Source organism: Echinops telfairi, unplaced genomic scaffold (assembly GCF_000313985.2).
Source record: "Echinops telfairi isolate 266 unplaced genomic scaffold, ASM31398v2 ScPeMD7_7457;HRSCAF=8495, whole genome shotgun sequence".
Classification (NCBI taxonomy): domain Eukaryota; kingdom Metazoa; phylum Chordata; class Mammalia; order Afrosoricida; family Tenrecidae; genus Echinops; species Echinops telfairi.
The window spans coordinates 34578251-34601228 of NW_022111357.1; the positions used below are offsets into that span (position 1 = coordinate 34578251).

The following is a 22978-nucleotide window of genomic DNA, read 5'->3' on the forward strand; positions in this document are numbered from 1 at the left end:
TGTTCAGCAGCTTTGGAGGTAACGGCGATGGGTACACCCATTGTGCATGGAGAACCTGCCGTATTTCTGCGCCCACCTCAAGCAGCAGCGCTGCGCCAGCTTTGCGGTCACCCAAGAACCACTGGTTTGCACATCAGAGGGACACGTCGTCTTCTGTGGACGGCGCCATCTTTCGAGGGAAGTCAAGAGAAGACCTCCTTGGGTAGCCTCTTCCCCGCGGGCGCAGAAGAACGGCACACAGAGCCTTCGATGCACTGGTTGTACCTTTATTGTTTGACCTCGTTCACTAATAGCTCTGTGATGCAAGGTTACCATACACAGTTAGATAATGTCTGCATTGCACACGTAAGGCTATACAGCAAAAGAATCCAAATTAGTACAAATACCAGAACCATATTTACATTCTGTATACTCAAGCTTCAGACATCCGATCCTATTTACAAAATCAAACGTGAAAATGAAAATCCGAAATTAGAATGTACATTGTTGCTCGTGTGCTCAACTCCTTCACTGGGGAGAGATCAGTTTGCAGAGTCTTGGTTCACAAAGGCCACTTATGCGTCGCGGGTTTTGTGGTATGTAGTGTAAGGATAGTGACAGAGATGGGCCTCTCAGTGGCCACAGTGTCCCCGAGGCCAGCAAAGGGTTGGTCTGAGGTGTGAAACCACCACACCACAGCCAGGGGCTGGCCAGGGAGCAACCCCAGCCTGATGTCCGCCTGGGCACAGCCATGGGGCGGGAGTTTTCAACATGAATTTTATGCCAATGACAATTTACTCTCGAAATGACCGGAGGCTTCCCTCAGATTTTGTGGGGCTCAATTACTAACTCATAAATGGCCTTTTGAACAACACAAAGAATCTCTCAGCTGATATTTCATTGGACCAAGGAAGCACAAGCGAGGGCATCCCCTGCGGCCCACGGTCATGGGCTGGCCCACAGCCTCAGGGATGCCTCGGGGTACCCAGGGGAAGAGTCCGGTTGACCAGGCAGGCAGCAGCCGTGCCGAGCAGCAGAGTTAGTCTTGTCTCTTTAAGGAGCAGTTTAACAATCACATTTAAAGAGGGATGGAAAGGAAAACCGAAGGACCTGCACCAGACAGCGAGAGACAGCTGGAGAGACAGCCGGCCCACCGAGCCTGCACAGGTGAGACCGAGTGGACACAGCGCCTGGGAGGCCCAGCACTGGCCGGGCTTCACACAGAAGAATCCTTTCTTTTCCAGTCCAGTGTGCAGTAAATTATAGCTGTATAAATATACATATACCTTACAAAATTAAATATCCCTGTAAATCAGATGACAAGCAGCAGGCAACAAAGTCTTTGCTTTGAAATATGTGCCAGGAAAAAGTCATCCTACGGTTAGCTCAACAAGACCTTTCTGACCGACAGAGTGGACGCCCACGGGCAGCCTGTATAGGACACACATTGTGTGCAGCTAGAGGAAAGGAAACACAAGTGGGGCTGGTCTCTTGGTTGGGAAACCACTCTGTAATAGAGCACTGGGGTCTGAGGCCCGAGCCTGGTCATGAGTCTGTGCATGTGCGGGGGCTGGCTGGCCTGGGCACACTGAGGGCTGACTGACCCCCAGGTCGGTGCACAGAGAACGGAGGCTCAGGACCCTGTGGTGTGCAGCTGGGATGCTCTTGGGCAGGAGGTGGGAGGCAGGAGGGCTGGGGTGCTGGAAGGGAGCAAAGATGAGCAGTTTCATAGCTAACCCTCAATTCTCTTCACTTTGCACAAGTTTTCTTCCTTGCTTTTTAGTTTTCCCTCTTTGTTAAAGGAGGTAAACCTTTAGGCACAAAATAAATAAGAAACCTCTTTCCCGGCCAGTCATAGCTACCGGTACTGCTGGAAGGCCCTGTGAGAGCTGCCGTGGGGAGGGCCTGGCACAGAAAAGCTGCATCCACTCCAACCCGAGGAAATGGGGGTGCCGGCAGGGGCTGCCTGTGCCTGTCTGCTGTGCAGGAACCCCTCACAGCTGCCCGAGTGCGCTGCCGGACACCCAGGTCCGGCCACCTCTGGCTTTGTAACCGGCTTTCTTCTCTGGGCACATTCCGGGCACGCAGTTCAGTCGGGCTCATTCTAATCTCTGGCACCTTCAAAGCAAAGACTTTCTCAGCGAGCTTGTTTGAGTTAGAGGACAAACCAGAAGTCCCTCAGTGCACTCGCGCGGTGGCATGCTCAGTGTCCCCGGCCCGGCCCACAGGCTCGAGTCCTTCTCCCACACTCCCTAACAGCAGCAGCAGCTGGGATTTCATTCCAAAGTCACCTTTCAATTCATCTTCTTTCCCTGAAATTAGGTTTAGTCCAGCCCAGGGAGCCGTCTCCAAGCAGGGACAGATCCTGGTTGAGTGTGCATCAGACGGGCGGGCTGTGCCCACTAGACAGTGAGGAAGCTCTACCTCCATCAAACACCTCACACGGCTTTGCTTGGACACAAGTAACATTACAATTAGTGACCTACGGTTTGGGGGGGAAAAAAAAAGATCCACCACTGAGTGCTGACCCTCCCTTTGCACCGCAGGCCGGTCTGTGGCCTTTGCTAACCAGACAGGCAGCGCTCAGGACGGACGAGGCCACCCAGCCAGGAGGGCAGACACCAGGCTCTGGGTGGTGACCAGCCTCCTTGGTACCTACTTTGCAGCAGGGCGCAAGCCCTTGGCACCTGCCTGCCTGAAGCAGGAAGTCCACCAGTGTCCTCAAGGCCCAGAACCCCTGGTCTTCCACAAAGTGGGCGCAGGGCTTCTTTCCCAAGTGGCTGAGGGACAGCTAGACAGAAGTTGCAGGGAGGAGGGGGAAGAGGTGGTAAAGTGACTGACATGACTGGAGACCTCTCTCCCAAGTCCTTCCTGTGGAACTGGGTGGCAGCTGAGCGAAACGGAACCTTCTACGGTGGCCTCTGCGGGCCAGGTGACCCAGCCCGTCCGAGGCGGAGCCTCTCCCTCCTCGGGCCAGGTCTCTGCACTTGTGTAGGGCAGGCCGAGGAGCAGCACCCACTGGTCAGGACGCATTCTCCTTCCTGGGGTTGGTTGTTCGTTCTCCGGCCTGGGGCCTGTAAGGCAGAGCCCGTGTGTGGTTTAGGAGTGAAGGCAGCTACCCTTGTCCACAAACAAGCATCCTTGACCACTGGCTTCAGGGGGGCCTCCACACCTATCTTGGAGAGCTGCCGTCTGGCTCAAAGTGAGCGCCAGCACTGACGAGATTCATTCCTCCTCCCAGGATCCTAGCGGAGGCCACAAGGACCATGGAGTGTGCTTCCCCAGAAAGTGAAACACTGCCCTCTGGCGAGACACGCAGGTATGACGTCCTACTCACCTACCCTCCCGAATGCAGAGGAGGGAATCTGGAAACTGAACAGCCCAGCCCGGAAAGAGAGAGGCCTGGTCAGAGGGCTCTTGCCCCCAGGAACAAAGCATTCTGCTAAGGGGCTGCCCTCATGCCTAGCCGGCCCGCTTCTCTGGTCCTTTGGACTGACCAGCAATACCTTGGGCTCCTCCCTTCTCTCAGGGTCAAGAACAGCCTCTGCCCTCAGCCTACTGAACAGTCTTCTCTTCTCACTTGCGCCAACTGGCAATTCCATCACTATGTCCAAAACAAGGCCCCGTCTCAGCTCCAAGAAGATCACAGCCCCATTTTGAAGCCCACAGAGCCTGTGCCCTGCAAAGACCAGTGAGTGTTCCTCTCGGGGTCCGAGCAGGTCAGATGTCTCCTCCCTTTGTCTCTGCGCCACCCAAGAAAAACGAAAATGCCGTCACCATCACAAACAGAGAAACGGAAACAGTGCAGTTGTTCTGAAAGACAAAGGTACGCTGAGATAGCAGTATGGACATCGGAGGTGGTCCGGAGGGGGACCCAGCAGAGAGAAGGAAGCCAGAGGACATCAAAAAAGTCAGGTGAACACTCACTGGGTCCCTCTGGGTTTGTTAGTGTGGGTGTTGTTTTTAGTTTTGTTTTTCCTTGTGTTAGGCCCCATGCTGCTAACAAGAATCTCAGCACAGGAAAGGAAACAGAAAGGCGTACACAGTGATGGAGAAAAAGTGCCGACGACGGTCGAGGTGGGGGGAGAGGAGTTAAGCCGCAGGGTTACAGACGAGAGTCACAGAGAGAAAGAGAGATACCACCGTCTTTATCTCTCGGAAGGAAGGTGGGTGAGACCTGCAGTCAGTACTGCAGTTGGCTGGGGCGACGCCGGGAGAGTTTGGACCTGTGGGAGACAAACCAGGGGACAGGATTAGAGGGTGGCTGGCCTCACAGGCTGAGCCACGGGCACTGATGAGACCCATCCCTCAGTGTGTCTTTAGGTTGTAGGAGAGTTGGGACAGAGACACACATTTTCCTAGACCCGCTCTGGGCAAAAAAAGGCTTGCAGCCCTCCCGTAACCTCAAAGCCGAGTGTGTGGCGCGAGTGAAGGGACCGTGCTAGAGTTTGCTGTGGGAAGGGGCTGGTTTGGTTCCTTCGCAGTGAGGGCAAATGACCATCAGTAAATCGGACACTGGTCACGGGGGCTGCGTGCACTCCTCTCAGGTCCCCTCTTTCAGGCCCAGGTGATAAGAACTACCAAAAAGAAGTGGATGCCCCGGACCACCTACAACCACCCCTGCACTCTCGGCGTCCTCCCTCTACTTTGCCCCTGCTCACGGCACTCCCTCCACGGCCGCCCTGCCCCACCATCCTTGGAACCACTCTTACCGGATCGTACCAGCGAGGAGTGGGTTAAAGGCATACAACCAGTCGTTCATGTCTTTGTCATTGAGCGCCTGCAGAAGGACCCCCCGGTGCTTTGTGCATACGGCAAAAGTGTTAGGTGTCTGAAAGAGACCCAGGAGATGGGAGGTGAGTTGAGAGGCTGAGCAGTGGGGACCTCTGCCACGTCCATGGCTGCACACAGCCCTCCCATGGAGGGCCAGGAGCCAGGTCCAGGGCGTGGGCAGCGAGAAAGGGCAGCACTGACCTTCACCATGGCCTGCTGGTCCTCACTGTACTCCACCTGTGCGGTGGACAGGTCAATGATCCCACGCTCCACTGGGTCTTTGTCACTGTTGTAGATGAAGACGTACGGGCGGCGGACCACAACAAAGTGCTTAGCCCAGTGGCTGGAGAGCGGCTCCTTGAGGTGCAGGTACCCCTTCTTCGAGACCACCGAGCTGCACAGGCAGGAGGGTCACCGGAGGAGTTAGTGCCGAACAAAAGGACATGGGCACAAGCTGACAAGTGGCAAAGTACATCTCGCCAAGGCTCAGCCTGGAGCGTTAGTGAGATGGCAGAATGGTCGCCCGGCCGCTGGGCTTCCTGGCCACGTGCAGCTGCGCTGGGCCCACCCGGGGAAGGGGAGGAGGCACCTCGCTACAACTGCAGCAGAAAGCCAGCCCGGCTCTTCCACCCACATCCAACTGGCATGCAAGTGTAGTCGCGGCCTCTTCCAGAAGAGCCAGAAGTAAATTCTTCTGAGTGATTTTTCTCACACCTCACATCCTTGTTCAACATAGTACTCACCCAGGTCTAATTTCTTCAATATCCGGAACAAGATTGAGAAATTCATTTTTCCCTGCTCGGGCCAAATACGGTGTTTCCACAGTTGGGACAATCTGAAACTGTTCAAATTCCTGGCAGGGACTAGAGGCCCGTGAATTGGCTTCTGGGGTCCTTTGAAAGAGAGAGGGTAGGAGGAAGCAAGGGATGACAAGCGGTTCATGAAGGTCACTGCACATGTCGATGACGCCCCCCCAGGTGGCACACACTGCCTGGCCCTGACCACCATGGACCCTGCCAGCAGAGACCACAAGCTGGTTTCAGAGTTAACCACGCATTCAACCGGTGTCGCCCTTTTGAGTTGAGAAAAGTGACAACTGCAGACCACCAAGTCCCAGTCTCCCTGGCCTGAAGCTCTCAGGGAAGCAGTGTCTGACCATGGCCTCCACTGCCTTTTCTGTTCCCACTTAGTCACATGGCCACACCTAAGGCCACCTTCCTCAAAGTGTGGTCCCGGGGACAGCACTTGGAGTTACAAATTCAAATTCTCAAGCTCCAGCCCAGACTGACTGAACCAGCAGCCCCGGGTGAGGCTCAGCCACCTGTGCTGCCACACCACCAGCCGGTGATGCTGCTGAGGGCTGAGGAGCACTGGCCGGGGATGAGGCACGGCACAGGCACACGTGTGGGAGGGCCTGGCTCTTGGTGACCACGCAGAATAGAGCTGCACCATGGCCAGCATGCTGCCAGGACGGCTTTGGGTGCGAGGACTGAGTCCCATGCTCTGTGCCGAGGAGGACAGCCCAAGGGCTTGGCTTCTGACTCTCTGGGCTTGAGATTCATCTGACAAGGGATGCACAGCAATTTTCAGTGGGTGATGCTTTTTTTCTTTCACAGTGGGCTATCAACAAATGTCTTACAGTGCATGAAACCCTACATTTTATGCCATCACCCAGCTATGCAGACTTCTCCAGGCACTTGTGGCTGTGCCAGGGTTAGGGAAATATGCCTCGGGTGAGGATACAAGTGGAGATGGGGGCATTATGAACCGAGCAGTGGCTTAATAATGAACTACGTGCTTTATGATATTATTTTTCTCACATAGTTTTTTCTATGTGGGGTTTCATCAAAACATTCTTCCAAAGGTCGGAAATGTCAGATGTTATGATTGAGGGGTAATCAGGGGTGGGAGTGGAAGGACGAAACAAGCTTAAGGGTATGAGTCATTAAGGATTTGATGCGACTTAAAAGGCAGACAATGAACGTCAGCTGTCATGTTCCCCTGGTTTCTCACAGCACCACTGGTAGCATTTTGGGTGGGCCCCGCTTCTCTGTGTGGGACCTTCCCTTGGAATGAACCCCCTGCAGCAGCCATTGTCACCTCCACATAGTTCCCAGAGGGCTGCCCAGGGTGGGGTGGGAGGTAGGTTTCTGCCCTCTGCTGAGAGCCAATGAGCCAGAGGAAGGTGGACATTTCCCTTGGTTCTAAGATCAGCTTCTCAAAGAGAATTCTGGGTACTTACTTCTGATCCAAAGAGTTGCTCCTTGAGTCTACCAGCGAGGGGCAGGTAGATGAGGGCGTGAGGGTAGCACTGCTGAAACTGGACACAGAGGGGTCCCGTCCAATCGGAGAGATATCAGACAACTGGAAGCAACCCCAAGAAGGCACGTGAGGTCAGATGGAGCCAGCTGCCTTTGCGGGAGGGGCTCTGACAGCTAGTGACCTCACTTTCATACAGCTGCTTCACAAGGTCACACATGGAAATAAGCTGCAGGAACTTGTGGCCTGACCATTACACCAGAAATCAAGTTGTTTAAAAAAGGGCACAGTGGCTTTTCTATGCTCCTGGTTCTGAAGGTGAATGGCACAACGCTCGATGTGCTGCCAGGTGCTGCCCTAACAGCATGGCAGACTCCCTGCCCTTCTGGAGGTTACGTCTAGTGGGGAAGGCAGACGATAAGGCAACCAATATGCACTGTCCAACCGCTCAGACCATGCGAAGATCTCAGAATCACAAAGGGGAGCCAGAGAGGCTGCTCTAGGGAGGTGATATTTGAGCAGTGAGTGACCGTAATAAGGTGTCAATCATGGGACTATCTGGAAGGAGATAGTGTGCAAGGGCAGCAAAGGCAGGAGTGACTGAGCCCAAACAGGCCAGGGTGGCTGCACTGGTGAATGACTCAGAAGTTCTTCAAAGCCTTCGACTGACCCTACTGAAGGCAGCAAAACCTGATGGCATTATGCCACCAAGAACTTTAGCTCATCCTTGTCGCCGTCATAGAGTGACACCTCACCTTCCTACAGAGTACTCTGTAAGAATTATTCCTATAGAATAATCCATGGGATTCAGGGGACAGTCAAACTGTTTCTACTGAACAATCATTCTAAGACACTCCCATGAATACTTCTTTCTTTGGAAGTCAGTGTGCTGACTCTGAAGAATTGGGATAAATATTAGGGTAGAAACAGTGTAAATTCTCTAATACAGTGATGTCCTTCAAACCACCCAATCTGGGGACAGGTGGTCAGAGCGCCTCTGGAGAAACCCGGCACCACACGCTGGCTGAACATGGGCGCCCACGGCTCACCTTGCAATCACTGATGCTGCCGTGCACCTGGCTGAATTCTCGGTTGAAGGTGTGTGTGAGAAGTCGCAGGCACTACGGAAGAGAAAGAACAGTGGGGCTGACCACAGAGTTTCTGAGGCTAAAGAACCGTGTGGCAGGGGAGAGGGAAAGAGCACAGCACTGGGACTCACAAGGGCCAAGCGCTACCAAGGCAGACATCTACCAGAGTGAAACAAAACCACAAGCAGACTCACTGTCACCGCACTGAGGCCGCTCTACTACAGCACAGGGTTGACCTGCGTGGGGTTCCCCAGACTGTAAGTATCAACAGTCGTAGAAAGGCCTGCTTCTCTCCCACGTCAATCCTGCCTCATCGTGACTCTCAGGACAGAGTAGAATGGTTTCTAAGGGTTTCGAAGACTGCAGATCTTTATGAACAGGCAGCTTCCATCTTTATCTTGCAGACTGGTAGGTGGGTTTGAACCACTGACCTTGCAATTAGCAGCAACCCAATCAGCTGCTAGGGCTCCTGCAAACTCTTCAATTCACCCTGGCACTACTACTAAAAGGCCTGGAGATCTTAGCAAATTCTCGATGACACAGCTTCTGAAATCAACTATTAAAAGAAAGTAAAACAAACGAGACACACAGCCCAGCTCATTTCCCTGGTCCCTTTCAGCCGGCTTCCCCAGACCGTACCCTCCAAGTCCTCCTCTCAGTGCCCCTTCTTCCTCACATCCACTCAGCAAGAGCGCCAGGTCTACCTCCTGAACACCTCTGACCGGCTTCTCTCCCCCAGTCAACACCCGAGCCCCTCTCCCCACCCTTTCCTGGGGGCCTCTCTTCAGGTCCCACCACATTCTAGCCACACCTCTATTACATTTTTGTCACCCACTAGTTTGCCCACTTCTTAAAGGCTGGTATTGAGTCTTATATTCTACATCCAATGTTAGCACGGGCCTGGACGTGCAGGCCCTCAGAGAGAGCTGTGCATAATGAAGAAACGGCAAGCCGAGCTCCAGGCCTGACGGTGGAAGATGGGAGTCACACCTTGGTTGCCAGCTCTTTCTCTCGGTCCACCAGGCTTTCGATGTCTGCCGAGTCATAGCCACTGCTCTCACTGGGTGTGACGGCGCTCTCACAGGTGGTGGTTGAGATCTGAGAGGAGATGCTGGTGGAGGTGCTGAGGGTGCCACTGCTGAGGCTGGGGGACAGGGAGTCGCTCAGGGACTTGGGGATGCTGTCACCAAGACGCTCACGCACTAGCAGGAAGTGCCGGGTTTTCTCCACCTGAGAAGATCAAACCCATTGCCTCAGCAAACACGCACCTCAAGGAAGGCTTCAATGAGCTATTAAAATAGTAGGTCTCCATAGACAGGGGAACAACTAGGGAATTAAAATCAACAATGAGGAGAACACAGATACCCCGGGGGTGTTAGAACAACAGCAATCTAGCTGAGAGGAATTACTGAGAGGCAGAAGAAGGGCGAGTGTGATGCTGGGGCAGGAGGAGGTAAAGGGAAACAGAAGAAAAGATCTAGTAAGCAAAGCTAGGGATAGAGGCATACACACAGGAGTACATATATGTAAACACATTAATTCACACAGATAGATGTATTGGCCTATGTACGTATATTTATATGGCAATACATTGAGGAAGTGGGTGGACTTTGGCCTCTACTCAAAGCCTGCCTCAACGCAAGAACATGTTGTTCTAACACCCTGGCTTTCTGTGAGGCTCACCCTCCCTGCATACTCACTGAAGACAAGATGGGTGCACAAGCAAATGTGAAAAAAGCTGATGGTGTCCGCTATCAAAAGATATATGTCTGGGGTCTTAAAGGTTTGAAGTTAAACAAGCGGCCATCTAGCAGAGAAGCAACAAGCTCACATGGAAGAAGCACACCAGCCTGTGGGATCATGAGGTGTTCACAGGATCGGGTAACAGGCATCAAAAGACCCACAATAAGCAAGCAAAATAACCCAACCATATTGTTGAGAACGAGGGTGGTTGGAGCAGATACTCCAAACCCATCTGTAGACAATGGGTCAGATAAACCCCTCATGAACAAATGGGTGTAGGGATTCCAGCAGGGGAAGGTGGGGAGAAAAGAGGAGGAAGGGGCAACTGACCGCCATAATTGACCCATAACCTCACCCCCACCCCTCCAGGGGAACAAACAACAGACACTGGGGAAAGGGAGACGGCAGTTGGTGTAAGATATGAAAATAAAAAGTTATAATTTGTCAAGGGATCTTGAGGGGGGAGGGAAAAATGGGCTGGTACCAAGGGCTCAAATAGAAAGTAAATGCTTAGAAAACAATGATGGCAACAGATGTACAAATGTGTTTGATATAATTGATGTGTGAATTGTTATAAGAGCTGTAAGAGCCCCAATAAAATATTTTTTAAAATAAATAAATAAGATAGTAGGTCTCCACTGGACACCCCCTCATAGAAGGGTCACAAGGAAGGGACAAGTCAGCTAGGGTACAGTATAGCACCGACAAAACACACCACATTCCTCTAGTTCTTTAATACTCCCCCGCCCCTCCACATCATGACTCCAGTTCTAACCTTACAAATCTGGCTAGACCAGAGCATGTACACTGGTACAGATAAGAACTCTTGACACAGAATCCAGGACAGAAAAATCCCTTAGGAAGAGTAATGGGAGTGGCAATACCATGAGGGTAGGGAGAAGGTGGGGGACCCGATCACAATGATGGACATATATAATACCCCCCAGCCCCACCCCCATACACACCAAGCAGGACGAACAACAGAAATGTGGGCAAAGGGAGACAGTGGATGGTGTAAGATATGAATAGAAGAATAATTTCTAATTTATCAAGGGTTCATGAGGGTGGGAGGGATGGGGGGGGGTGTTGGGAGGAAAAAAAGACAAGCTGATACCAGGGCTCAAGTAGAAAGAAAATGTTTTGAAAATGATGATGGCAACATATGTTCAAATGTGCTTGACACAATGGATGCATGGATTGTTATAAGAGCTGTAAGAAGCCCCAATAAAATGATTTTTTTAAAAAAAGAGAGTATAAAATAGTATGTCTCTAGGCAGGACAGCCTGGCGGCGGGGTGAAGGCCCGACAGTTTGGGAGCCCCCACAGCACTGAGTGGGTCACCTCGTGGAGCAGCTCCAGCTTCTCTAACTCCCATTGGTGCTCCAGGATGAGGCTGTCCCCGCGGGGCCGCCAGCCCGCTAGGTTCTCTTCTCCCCGGACATAAGCCACCGAAGTATCCAGGATTTTCCTTCTCCTTCTTTGCATTCCTAAAAAGAGAGGAGGCCATTTTTTCCCCAGGGAGGAAAAAAAAAATCACATTCCAGTTTTTGCTTATAATTAATGAATGATTCACATACATAGCAAGCTAAGATAATTTAGCTCCAAAATACATGGGCTTTCTTTCTTTTTTTTTTTTTGTGGGGTGTGATACGTTTATTCCGAGTCTGGTACATGTCACATTACGGACCAGTAAAGTGCTGTATGGTGGGTAATAAGCGGGTGATCCCTGGGCTGTCTGTTCTGTCACATAGGCCAGCTCAGAAGAGACCAGGGGCGCCCCAGCGAGCCCTCCTCAGGCTCTGAGGTCACACATGCCCCTGCAGACGCCAGGGCGGCTCCCCTCCTGAGCATCCAGTATCCTGGCCCCGGCATGGGATTCCTGTGCCAACCAGTCAGTCTGACGCCAGGCAGGAGCTCTGAAAGGGGGTCCCTGGCTGCGGCACAGGCGGGCCGGAGGCCTGGTGCTTTAGGGCCGGTGGTCCTTTCATCAGTTTGTGTCCCACCTGGGAGCCCCGCTGGGCAGCTTTCACCAGGCCTTTGAACTGACCCTGCAGCTTCACCTTCCTCCTGCGGTTGAGCAGCTGAGCATGGTTCTGTTGAAGGGGATGTAGGCGTGGGGGTCCAGCCGACCCTTCTTCATGTCACCCTTTGCTTTCTTGGCCAAACGGTGACGGATGCCAGAGCCTCCAGCTCGGTACTGCGGGGGCACCCTCTGGTTGCTGCTTAAGCTTCCATGAGGTCAGCTACCTCCTCTTCCTCACCTTTTGTGCCCTCCTCCTCCTCCATCTGGTCTCCATCCTCCTCCTCATGGATGATCAGCCGGCTGTCAGCACTAACCTTGAAGCTGTGGTCCTTCTTGCCCTGGCCCGGCCTGGGCTGCGTGGCTAGGACGCACTGGGCTACCTTGGGGTCCAAGAAGTTGAGAGGCTCATCCCCACCACCCTCTTTCAGCCATGCCTGGCTCCTCTGCTGAGCCACCTTCTGCTGCCCCTTGCCCCGGCTCCTTTCTGGCTTCTCCTCCTCGTCGTCCTCTGAGTCGGCCGGAATGTCCTCAATGCTGTCGCCTTTGCCCTGGGCAATGGGCTTTCTTTTATTCGCAGTAAAAATCATCCCTTTCCCCTAAAACAATTCTCCGAATTTCTTTTAAAACTGAATTTTACATTTTAAAAACAAGTGTGAAGACTGCACTGCAACTTGAAAAACTGTTTATGGTCATTACGTCAGGTAAAAATACATAGAAATAAAAATTATATATGTAAATTAAATATCCCATATACTATGATGTAAAATACACAAAATATACCCATATAAATGGGAAGGGAACACACACTCACAGTCACATGTAGAAATTCAATCAGGATGGTAATTAGATGATTTTCATCTGTTCATGTCCCATTTACTTTTTAAAATATTATAGAAGTTACAGGTGAAATATACGTATTTATGTTCATTTGAAAATCCTTCAAGGAGCTATGTGGACACTATAATTAGTTGCTTCCAGGGCTTGGACTTATACTCAAATCTTACTTATAGACACCTGACTCCTTTTCCATCTACGTTTCTTAAAATAACTCAAACTCACAGGAATCAAGCATAGAAATAAAGAACGCTGATGTTCACAGTGATGGAGAAACAACAGTAGTCCAAATAGAGATTGTAAAGGTCATAGAACAATTCCAACTTAATCATTTGTCTTTCTACAGAACTTGGGGGACCAATTCTAGTTTTACAGCACCTTTAAAGTTATATTGCCAAGTTATCTTTGAGGCAAAACTGGGGAGGATAATAATTATGACATTTCCCAAGACAATGAACTCAAATAGTCTATAATATTCCATAGGCCAGAAATACTTGTTTAGTATATTTTAAAACTATATTGCACATCATAAATAAAACAATGTTGCAATTCTGAAAAAGGTAATTCCCACCATCATGACCATTAAAATTAGCTTGTGAAATGTACGTGGCTTCTCAACGATTTTGCATCTGTACGGAAGCAAAATCACTTGGGACAGCTCTTCTGTCCAGTCTGTCACTCACCCCAAATGATGGGGTGGGCAAGAGTCAAGGACTCCGCTAAGGGGAAGGTCAGTTTCGTCATTCTACTGGGTCTAAAATGAGCTGCCTCAGGAGCAAGAATGGAGAAGCTCATGACCATTGGGGAAGAAGAGCAAGGAGCAGAAGGCATCCAAGCCCTGGTACAGATAAGTGGCCAGCGCTCAGACTAGGCAGCAGACTTCCATGCCTGTGGGTGAGAGGCTGGCTCAGAGGAAGGTGCTCTCTGGTCACTTATCAGAACTACAGGAGCTTTGTGCCCTTGCTGGAGCAGGGCAGAGACCACGGAGCCGAGCAGCTGAAAGTCAAGAGGTGTGTCTGTTGGCATGGCTGAGAATAAAAGAAGTAAGAGAACTGTATCTTTAACATTTCTATCACTGACTTGTAACCTGTCAACTTCCTTAATAAATCCCATAATCGTGAGTACCGTCTGCGTTCCAGCAGAGAAGCACAGTGCCAGGGGAGGGCCGGCGGGGGATGCCTGACAAGAGGTGGTGTGGCGTGGGATTCTCCTTCCCGCTCTCACAGCCGGAGGAGGCAGATGTGGCGTCCATGCCATTTCCTCACTGTCCTAAATGGGTGGACTCCCAGTTTCTGGATACAATATACACCCCCCTCCCAAATATATACAATGATAACTTTCACCTCCTGGACTCAAAAGAGCTTACACTTACCTGGACTACCTGTGTCTGCCATTTTGCATAAACTGAGTTCATAAATTCCAGTGACTCGATTGCTATTTGAAGAAAAAAACAAACAAAACAGTTAATTTCTTATAGCGCAAACCCAGGAAAAAGCTCAATTCTCTCTACCTACAACATCATCTGTCTTCCTTGGATGGACTGCAACCAACCTTCAAGTATGAAACATTTCTTGCGAGCCATTGATCCTTTCCTATTCTGGACTTCATGACGATAGGTCTGGGAAGCACCAGTGCTCCTCTCCACCACGTGAACATAGCTGTTTCAGCAGTGAATGCGACACAACAAGCAGCTAGCACTTAGAACACAAACGTAGCAACTGAGCGTTGGCTCTTCCTTACCAGAAGAGAGCGGAGGAGGGAGGGAACGAGAGTCTACACTAGAACGACATGACCAACATACAATCCTGAGGGGTGTCAGTGGTACTTCAGAATCTTTGTACTGTAATAAGCACTCTTAATTTTTTAAGCTAGGCGGTGATATGTAGGTATTTATTATATCATTCTTGATAGATTTTTATACCTTAAATATGGATAATAAATCTTACAAAGAAAACCTCAATGGCAATTTGTTAGAAATAATATTAATAATCTCGTGTAAAAGAGCACTGAGTAACTGCAAAATTGCTTTGGAGATGTTCATTACTCCATCCATCCACCAACACTTTATTAAATCCTAACACACAAGTCACAGCACCAAAGTGGCTGATAGACAGTAGGCTAACAGCAAGCCAGGGGACCCAGAAGGGTGCTGAGTCAATACTGGGCAAACAATAAGGGAGCTAAATTTGCCTCAGGCACTTACGAGTCTGGGGATTTGGAGTAGCCACTGCCAAAGAGGTTGCGCAGAGAGCGTGGCGGCGAGATCTTGGCGTCTCGTGAGTAGAAGACCATGCAGACATCCTTGGTGATGACGGCTGGCTGAATGCAATGATCCAGCTGAAAGCAGACAAGAACGTGCCTGAGGAGCAGTACGGCCGACACATGTGGCTGAGCCTGAGCCCTGGGGTTTTGGAAAGCGAGTCTGAACTATGGGCTGCAGCCCCTCAGAGTCACCGATGATGTCAACAAGTCCATGAAGCATCCCTGGCAGATGCACTCACTGTTCTCAATATTTCCCCCTGTAGTAATAACAAAAGTCAAACCCACTGCCACAGAGTCAATTCCAACTCACAGCAAACCTAATTCAGGACAGAGCAGGCCTGCTCCCTTGGGGTCCTGGGACGGTGAATCTTTACGAGAGCAGACAGCCTCCTCTTTCTCCCACTGACCCTGTCTGTGGTCAGTAGCCCAATGCTTAGCAGCGAACGTTTACTGAATATTTACTATATGCCAAGCACGGCTCCAAAACCTCTTCCATGACCTCTCAACAACCTTTTACGATAAATGCTATTAGCCACCTCTTTTAACAGACGTGGAAACAGAGACACACAGAGATGAAGGAACTTGTCCAAGGACACACCAGCCTCAAATAGCCGTTCAGAGATTTCTACTCAGACAGGCTGGTTTGAGTTTGTGTGTTACCCACTATCAGCCCGTCTGTAACTTCTCATAGTAGTAACAGGAAGCACAAGGAACAAAAGCAACTACACGGACACCAAGTAAGGCACTGCTTAAAAACAACTGGGTAGAAGAGGGGCAGTAAAGTGAAATGACTCCTAGCATCCATGAGAATGGAAGCACAGCACACTCAAGCCTTCGGCACAGAACAAAGGCAGTGCTCAGAGGTCAAAGCATCACAACAAAGGCACCTATCAAACAAGAACTCAACACCTTCACCCCACGGCTAGAAAAAAGGCAGGGGAAAAAGTGTACTGTCACCAGCAGAAAGGAATACAGAGTAGAAATACATGAAACCCAAACCAGAAAAAACGAGAGAACACATTATCTTTAAAAATCCTACATTCTTTGAAGAATAGTGATTAAGTTATAAAACGGACACACTAGCGTCCAGTAGAACTGCCCCACAGGGTTTCCAAGGTGGTAACCTTTAGGAAAGCAGATGGTCACATTTTCCCCAGTGGAGAGGATGGTGGGCTTCAACTACTGACCTTTCCACTAGCAGCAGAGCGCTTTAACCACCATATCACCAGGGCTCTTACGCTACAAACACCGATGCTACTGTAAAAGCCATGTGCCTCATTGGTTAAACAGCGAACAGGACCAGATCTACTGGATTCAGAACAGTTGGCAGGTGAAGTATGCAAGTTCGTGACTTAAGAATGGTGGCGAGTCAAAGAGGCCAAGTCAAGCTTCCCATATCCTTTCACAGCAACTGATGGCCTGGCCCTGGCATTGCGGGCTCCCCAACTTGTGCTGCTGACCACAAGTCGGCGATGTCCTTGGGAGAAGGGGAGGCCTCTGCTTCTGTCAAGGTTCCAAGTCTCCGAAACCCAGAGGGGCGTTCTACGCGGTCCTCTGGGGCTGCTCTGAGCGGCCCCCGACTCCACAGCAGTGGGTTTGGTCTGGAGTTTGGCAGTCCTGAGGTGCCTCACCTCCAGGTAGGCTGACAAGGTCATGTAGATCTTTTCTCCGTAAGGTGTGACGCGGTTCAGGAGGAGGGAGTTATGGAGGGAGCTGTCCCACACGGCCTCAAATCGGTAGAAGGTCCTAAGGCGGGAAAGGCAAGAGGGCGTTAGCCAGAAGGACCGTCCTAAGTCTAGGTATTGTCACAGAGTCTTACGCAAGCCAACACTTTACATGTATCAAAATCTAGTAACAGAGAACCTGCCTCTCTAGGAGAAAAAGGTAGCCCCCTTTCTCCTACCCTCCCCCCCCATCAAGGAGCACTTAGCTGTGCTAACTTGACAATCCTGCGTCAGCCTACACAAATGAAAACAGTGAGGTAATCAAAGTTTAGGATGAAAGGGCGAGTGTGGCTAGAAACTGAAAGCAGACAGTCAGACTCATCATTAGCGTGTTGGCTGTCCGTCAATGCGAACAGGACGCAAGCGCTCAGCAAGCCTGATGCTTCCATCTTCTCATCGTGGGGACGTGAGCACCACGAGGCCTAGTTCTGCTGAGCCGCAGAATGTGAGCATGAACCGGGAACAGGCAGAGAAAGTTCGTGACAGAGGGCTTTGTTTTACATAAGAGAAGTAGTTTTTCTTAGCTAATACTCAAGGAAAAGAAACTGATTTTTTAACACCATAGCCAGACAACCTTACTATTTATTAATTTTTCAAAATTCCACTTGAAAACCAATCTTACGTTTAAATAAATGAAGTTTAAACTCTTCTGGTAACGTTGTTTTGATACATATATATTTCCTCTCACAAACTTCGCGAGACGCTCTTGTGCTGCCGAGCTGGCTCCAGTGCATGACACCCTTATCTGCCCCGGAGGGGAACACTGCTGTCTGCACCACTCCCACCAAGACAGCTCCGCTTGAGCCAGGCTTGTAGTCACTGTGTCAATCCACCTCCTCGAGTGAGGGGCTTCCTCTTTTTCACCGATCCTCCTGACAACATGCCCAAAGTATGTGAGATGCGGGCTTGCCACCCTCGTTTCTACGGAGCATTCTGGCTGTACTTCTTCCAACACAGATTTATTGGTTCTTCAGGCAGTGCCTAATACTTGCACTATTCTTCGCCAACTCCACAGCCATCAGTTCTCCTAGATGACCTTACACCTTCCAGTTCCTCCAGGCTCTGCTGAGGCTGCACGGAGCTCAACAGCAGCATTCTGCAGATCAACTCTAGTGCCCTTGATATGATGGGGCTTTCCACAAGTGTACAGAAAAAAATCCATTATCTTTTAATTCCATTTCTCCATGAACTTTGTGAAGCTCTCTCATACAGCCACAGAGCCCTGTTTAGAAAGCTTCATTTTACTAAGTTTCAGACAAATTCTAATTTGGGGTGACGCATAACTTTAGAACTTACGAGAGCACGAACACTCGCAGAACTCTTTTTGCCTCTGTCCCGTGTTGAGCTACCTGGCCCATCGTGGGGGCTGACCCGTGAGCTGCAGGGTCCTGAGGCTCCTTCTAGGGGCACTGACGACACAGGAGATGCCTGGCCCAAAGCCTTGTGAAAGTGGCCTGCGATGTGGTGCCCACACCGTCACTTCAGTCACCTCCTCATGCTGCTGTTTAGGGCTAACGGTGCTGGCTCTTTTGACTGAAACCAACTTTGGAATTTGTGTAAGAAAGTCCCACCACATCTTTGTTTTCGGCTTAAATTGTCACACTGATGCCAGAGAAAATACACTGGTAGAAATGGGACCAACATGAAGGAAAATGACACGAATTTTGGATTTCACTACAGTGTTCTTGGGGAAATTTTTTTAGCAGAGGCAGTACATAGTTTTGGAATACTCTCAAAAGGTAATGATTCTTGAGAGCTGGTTTCAAGAAACAAAACCCAAACTGGTGGAATGTGGATTGAATCAGGTTTGGCAATTGAGTTCAGGGTGAAAAACAGGGCTGAACCCTAAATGGCTCTTAGGTGGTCAGGAGCTGAGTGGGAATTTCTCAAGATGCTGAGAACAGCTGCAGTATCAACAGAGACACAGGTTTCTAGAATAACCGGGTACAAGACTTTACCTTGAACTTGTTAATTCTGAAAAAGTAAAAACACAACTTCTCCCATGAGCCATCCGTGAAAGAACCTCTAGAAGAGTGGTTCTCAACCCTTTGGTACATTTCCTCATGTAGTGGTGACCCCCAACTACAACCTTATTTTCGTTGCTACTTCATCACTGGCAGTAGAAGAGCTCCGAATGTCGGGATTCCAGGGAATCTGCCAGAGTCTGCAGGATGTGAGCTAAAATAAAATTTTGCTACTGTTATGATGAATCGGGCGACCCTTGTGAAAGGGTTGTTCGACTCCCAAAGGGGTCGCAACCCACAGGCTGAGAACCGCTGCTCTATAGAGAGTTCATCAGGAAGAAGCTTGGCAATGGGGCTGGAAGAGTGTCCAGATTACAGCACACGGCCATTACATCAGTGACACCAGTCACAAGTCAAGTAAGTCAGCTCGACTAACCACTCCTTTACCAGTGTTGACTAGGACTCGTTAGCAAGTTGGACTTCATGTTACGTTTCACTTTGTTCAGTTTCCTTTCCTGAATCAGATGATGAGAAACGGGAAAAAGACCTCCTTCACTTTGTACCCAGGATTTTTTGGTTTCACTCAAGAAAAAGATAGTAAAGTAAAACCAATCACCCTGGACGGTACAAAGAAAAATGCTTCAACAATTAAATATTTCTCACAGACTTCGCTACCGAAATAACCAAGCCTCCACTACTGCACAGGGCACCACAGAGTCAAGAGCACAATTATGCAAAGTTCTACAGGTTTTGAAGCGTTTGCCAGGACAAGAAGGAAAAGCAAAACCTGAGGTGCTGTATGAGGTGGAGGGAGAAGCGTTCTACTTCGTAATGCGGATGAAGAGAACTGGGGGAAGGAGTAAGATAAAATGAGCTAGTGTAGTTAGTGAATGGAATGGAAAGTAACTTAGAACTCTGAAAATCCTCTAAGAAGCTTCTTAGATGTACATACACCGAGAGACCCAGAGCATAAGGAGGAATATCTTATGGTGACAGAATAAGGTATTGCTCTATTCTAGGTACAGCTTAGGTTTGCGTGGGGAAAAACCATGAAGTAAAAATGCTAATAATCAAAGCAACGTAAGACACAAAGCAGTCTGATAAACTAGAATCTATATGTGCAAAAAAGCAAACACAAAGTACCTAGGAATATCCTTATCAAGAAAGAGCCTAAAATCATAGAAAAGGCTTTTGTTAGTGCAGCAAAAAGGTTTTTTAAAAAGGCAGAGAGAAAAGCAGAAAAGAAAATACATAAAAAAGACACATTTGCTGATAAACAAAGTGATTTCACATGGACAATCAACATGGGCCATTTGATACCGAGCATACAATGGCCTGGGTTTCTCTCTGGACATTCAGTTAAGAAAAATGCCGGGAAAAAAAAAAAAAAAAAAAAAAAAAAAAAAAAAAAGAAAAATGCCAGGCATGACCACCTGTGACATTCCTTTTGAAAGCACTTGGTATTGGGAGTGTCAGGAGGTTGATGTGGAGTTAGGGGAAGTCCAACTGAGGTCCGGGAAGAAAGGAGCACCAGCCCTTGTCAGTTACACTGCATTGTCAGATGGCCACAGCCACCTTCTAGTATAGCGATGAAGCACCCAAATCGGACTTCTGCTAGCACAACTAGAACCACTCACCCTTACAGAAACCCTTCACTGAACTCCATGTAGCACTAACCAATGTGCTCCACACCCCGTGCGACAAAGACTGCAGTCTCGATCCCATGCCCAGTTAATTCGCTCCAGAGAGCAGAGCTGCATGCAGATCATGCATCAGCTGTATTTAGTCCCAGACCTGGATAGACCAGTTGTTATTTATAAGTATCCAATTAAAATGAGGGAAATCAATGAACAGGAGGGCTGAAAGAATCAATGAAATGTTTCTATGAAAATTGTTTTAAAAATCTTCAATAATGGTGGTGGTTTAAAAAACAGCGATTAAATTAAAAGCTGGCGAAATAAAAGGGGAAAAAAAGTTTAGAGAATTTTTTGCCTAAATTTTCTTCATAGATTACTAGTTCTTACTCTGCCAAACTGAAAATTGTAGGTGAGAAACTATGGGTGTGGTTTTGCAAGTAAAACAGTAAGAAGTCCAATACATGAGCTATAATTAAAGAAAAGGTCTTGGCCCTATACAAGAACTTGACTAATTAATGAGCACAATACAGTCTTAATTAAGGCAAAAATAGTTAAGGTGTGTATTTTTAATTATTCTATTTTTAAAATGAACAATAAGCTCCTACCATAAAAGAATAAATTCATCATACCCTACAGCAAGTTTCGTGAATGGACTGAGAAACAGCCTGAGGCTGGGCATGACTCGGAGGTGGATACTCCAAGGTCACATGAATGTAGTCAAGATGAGCACAGCCAGCAGTTCAAGCACACGCTACCCTTCTCCAGGGGTTTTGTGAAGAACCCTAGGAAAACTTAAGAGACATTTCTCATAGTTGCAAAGAAAGTATTACAGTGAGTTCCAAATGGACACCTGCTGTAAATGTCTGGCAGAGGAGAGAGAGGTGGATGGAGCTCTTGCTGATTTCAGAGAAGTGACTTTGTTCAAGATTCTGCCCAAGTGTAGTCCAGGGAGGACCCAAGCCCTCTTCTCTATCTCCACTGCTCCTCCGGCTCCCTGCCCACAGCACACTGCTCACACTCCTTCCTCACTTTGTTTACATGTTCCCAGAGAAGTTTGTTCCTTTTCCCTCCTTCTTAGGTAGAACGGTGACACAAGGAAACGATGGAAAGGAATTAATCCTGGCTCACACCTGCCTTTAATTCTGATTCTGCTCACGGTCTTTATGTTTCCTCTGCCTCTTGTGAGCAAGTTTCTCAGGAGCAGATAGACCAAAGAAATCCAAAAAAAAAACAAAACCCCAAACCCCTGCCACTGAGTTGATTGCAACGTGTAGCACCCTTCGTGGGTTTCCAAGTATAGACATCTTTCTCCCGCAGAGCAGCTGGTGGGTTTGAACCACTGACCAGTGACTCGCAGTCCAATGTTTACCAGACAGTGCCACCAGGGCTCCTTAAATGGAAAGCTCTAGGGGAGAAGCCCAGGAAACGGGGTTGTGGGAAGACAGTATTGTAAGTCCGCAGTAGACACTGCCTCTCCTATTTCTCAGCCCTCACCATGTATAAGAGATGGAGCCTACAACACATGTGACCCAGCGCCTTCCAGGGTGAGGGTCCCAGCTAATGTGGAAAATAAAATGACTACATTCTTTATGCTTTCTCTCTCATTACTTTACTGTAACAGAAACTTTTATGGCATGCTAATTTTTAGAATTTAAAAATAAAATTAGTTCCTTAGAAAAGCTAACATTAATTCATCATCTTTATGCATAAATGAACATCCACAGCAAACACTACGGACCCGAGCCTCCATTAGCAGGAGCGAGGGCTCACGAGCAGAGGCTTCACTGTGCCTGGGCGGACACTCAGGAGCGTACTGTCTTTCTCCACAGCAACCCTTTAGTCTCAGCCACACTTTATTTGTACTTCTAAGCCCTTAGGCAGCATCATGCTTAGTTTTCTTGACCGGCTTTCTAGCTATTCCTAGTATAGTTACTCAACCTCTACAAAGGTTAAAGCATTGCCACTTTATAAGGTTAAGTGGTCACAAATATAAATACAGCTCCATTTAGTTACTTTATTTTTGGAGAGTGGGTGGGCAAGGGAAGACAGGGCATTCTGAAGGGAGAAGAGCATTAGTCTCTGCCTCTGAAGCAGGAGTCACTGGTGAATACGGGATCTAATGGAACAGCAGCTGACCCAACAGGACGGACTCATACGCTCCCTCAGGGACCTCACCTGCTGGAGTTATGGGAAGACTTTAGGTACTTGGCAGAGATAATATTTAGGGAGAGGATGGCATCAATTGCAGCTTCGTCCACCTCAGCCTTATTTCTAATCCGGCCTAAAAGAGAGAATTAAAAAAAATTAGAATATACGCAAATTTAAAAGCAAAACCTAAATTCATTAAGTCTCAAACAAGCTTTTATAGCTTGGTATAACTACAGGTACTAGGAAGGCCATTGGGTTTATCGCAGATCCTCCACTCTTATCCATACTGTTCACGTCCCACAGTTAGTCAATTGTGAAACTCTATCGGATCTTTGCTCAAACAGTTCCTCTTATTTATCCAATATTGCAATTCAACTTTCATTTCCAATATCACCCACCTTGCTCACAGTGATCTTCAATCTGAAGTAATTAGCTACTCCATTGGAATTTCTGCTGTTCACATCTTCCTCTTTCTAATCCAGCTGATGCTCACCTTATAGAAACTTCTTAACCCATGTATTTTTTTTAAACTTGGTGGTTTTTT

At 48.8% G+C, this 22978-nt stretch overlaps 1 protein-coding gene across 8 annotated transcripts in view; it reads right to left on the reverse strand.

Moving 5' to 3' along the window:
- Window positions 1–250: 250 nt before the first annotated feature.
- The window catches only part of KIF1B (kinesin family member 1B), a 182222-nt gene continuing 159494 nt past the window's right edge, over window positions 251–22978 (reverse strand). For all 8 annotated transcript variants that reach the window (XM_045298808.1, XM_045298805.1, XM_045298802.1 and 5 more), the window contains 12 exons: window positions 22462–22567; window positions 16593–16707; window positions 14903–15036; window positions 14072–14133; window positions 11184–11329; window positions 9090–9329; window positions 8061–8132; window positions 6995–7116; window positions 5496–5645; window positions 4954–5146; window positions 4692–4810; window positions 251–4205 (listed from right to left, as the gene is read on the reverse strand). In XM_045298808.1, coding sequence (XP_045154743.1) covers window positions 4163–4205; window positions 4692–4810; window positions 4954–5146; window positions 5496–5645; window positions 6995–7116; window positions 8061–8132; window positions 9090–9329; window positions 11184–11329; window positions 14072–14133; window positions 14903–15036; window positions 16593–16707; window positions 22462–22567 — 1502 coding nt within the window. In that variant the 3' untranslated portion in view covers window positions 251–4162. The remainder of the gene's footprint in view (window positions 4206–4691; window positions 4811–4953; window positions 5147–5495; window positions 5646–6994; window positions 7117–8060; window positions 8133–9089; window positions 9330–11183; window positions 11330–14071; window positions 14134–14902; window positions 15037–16592; window positions 16708–22461; window positions 22568–22978) is intronic.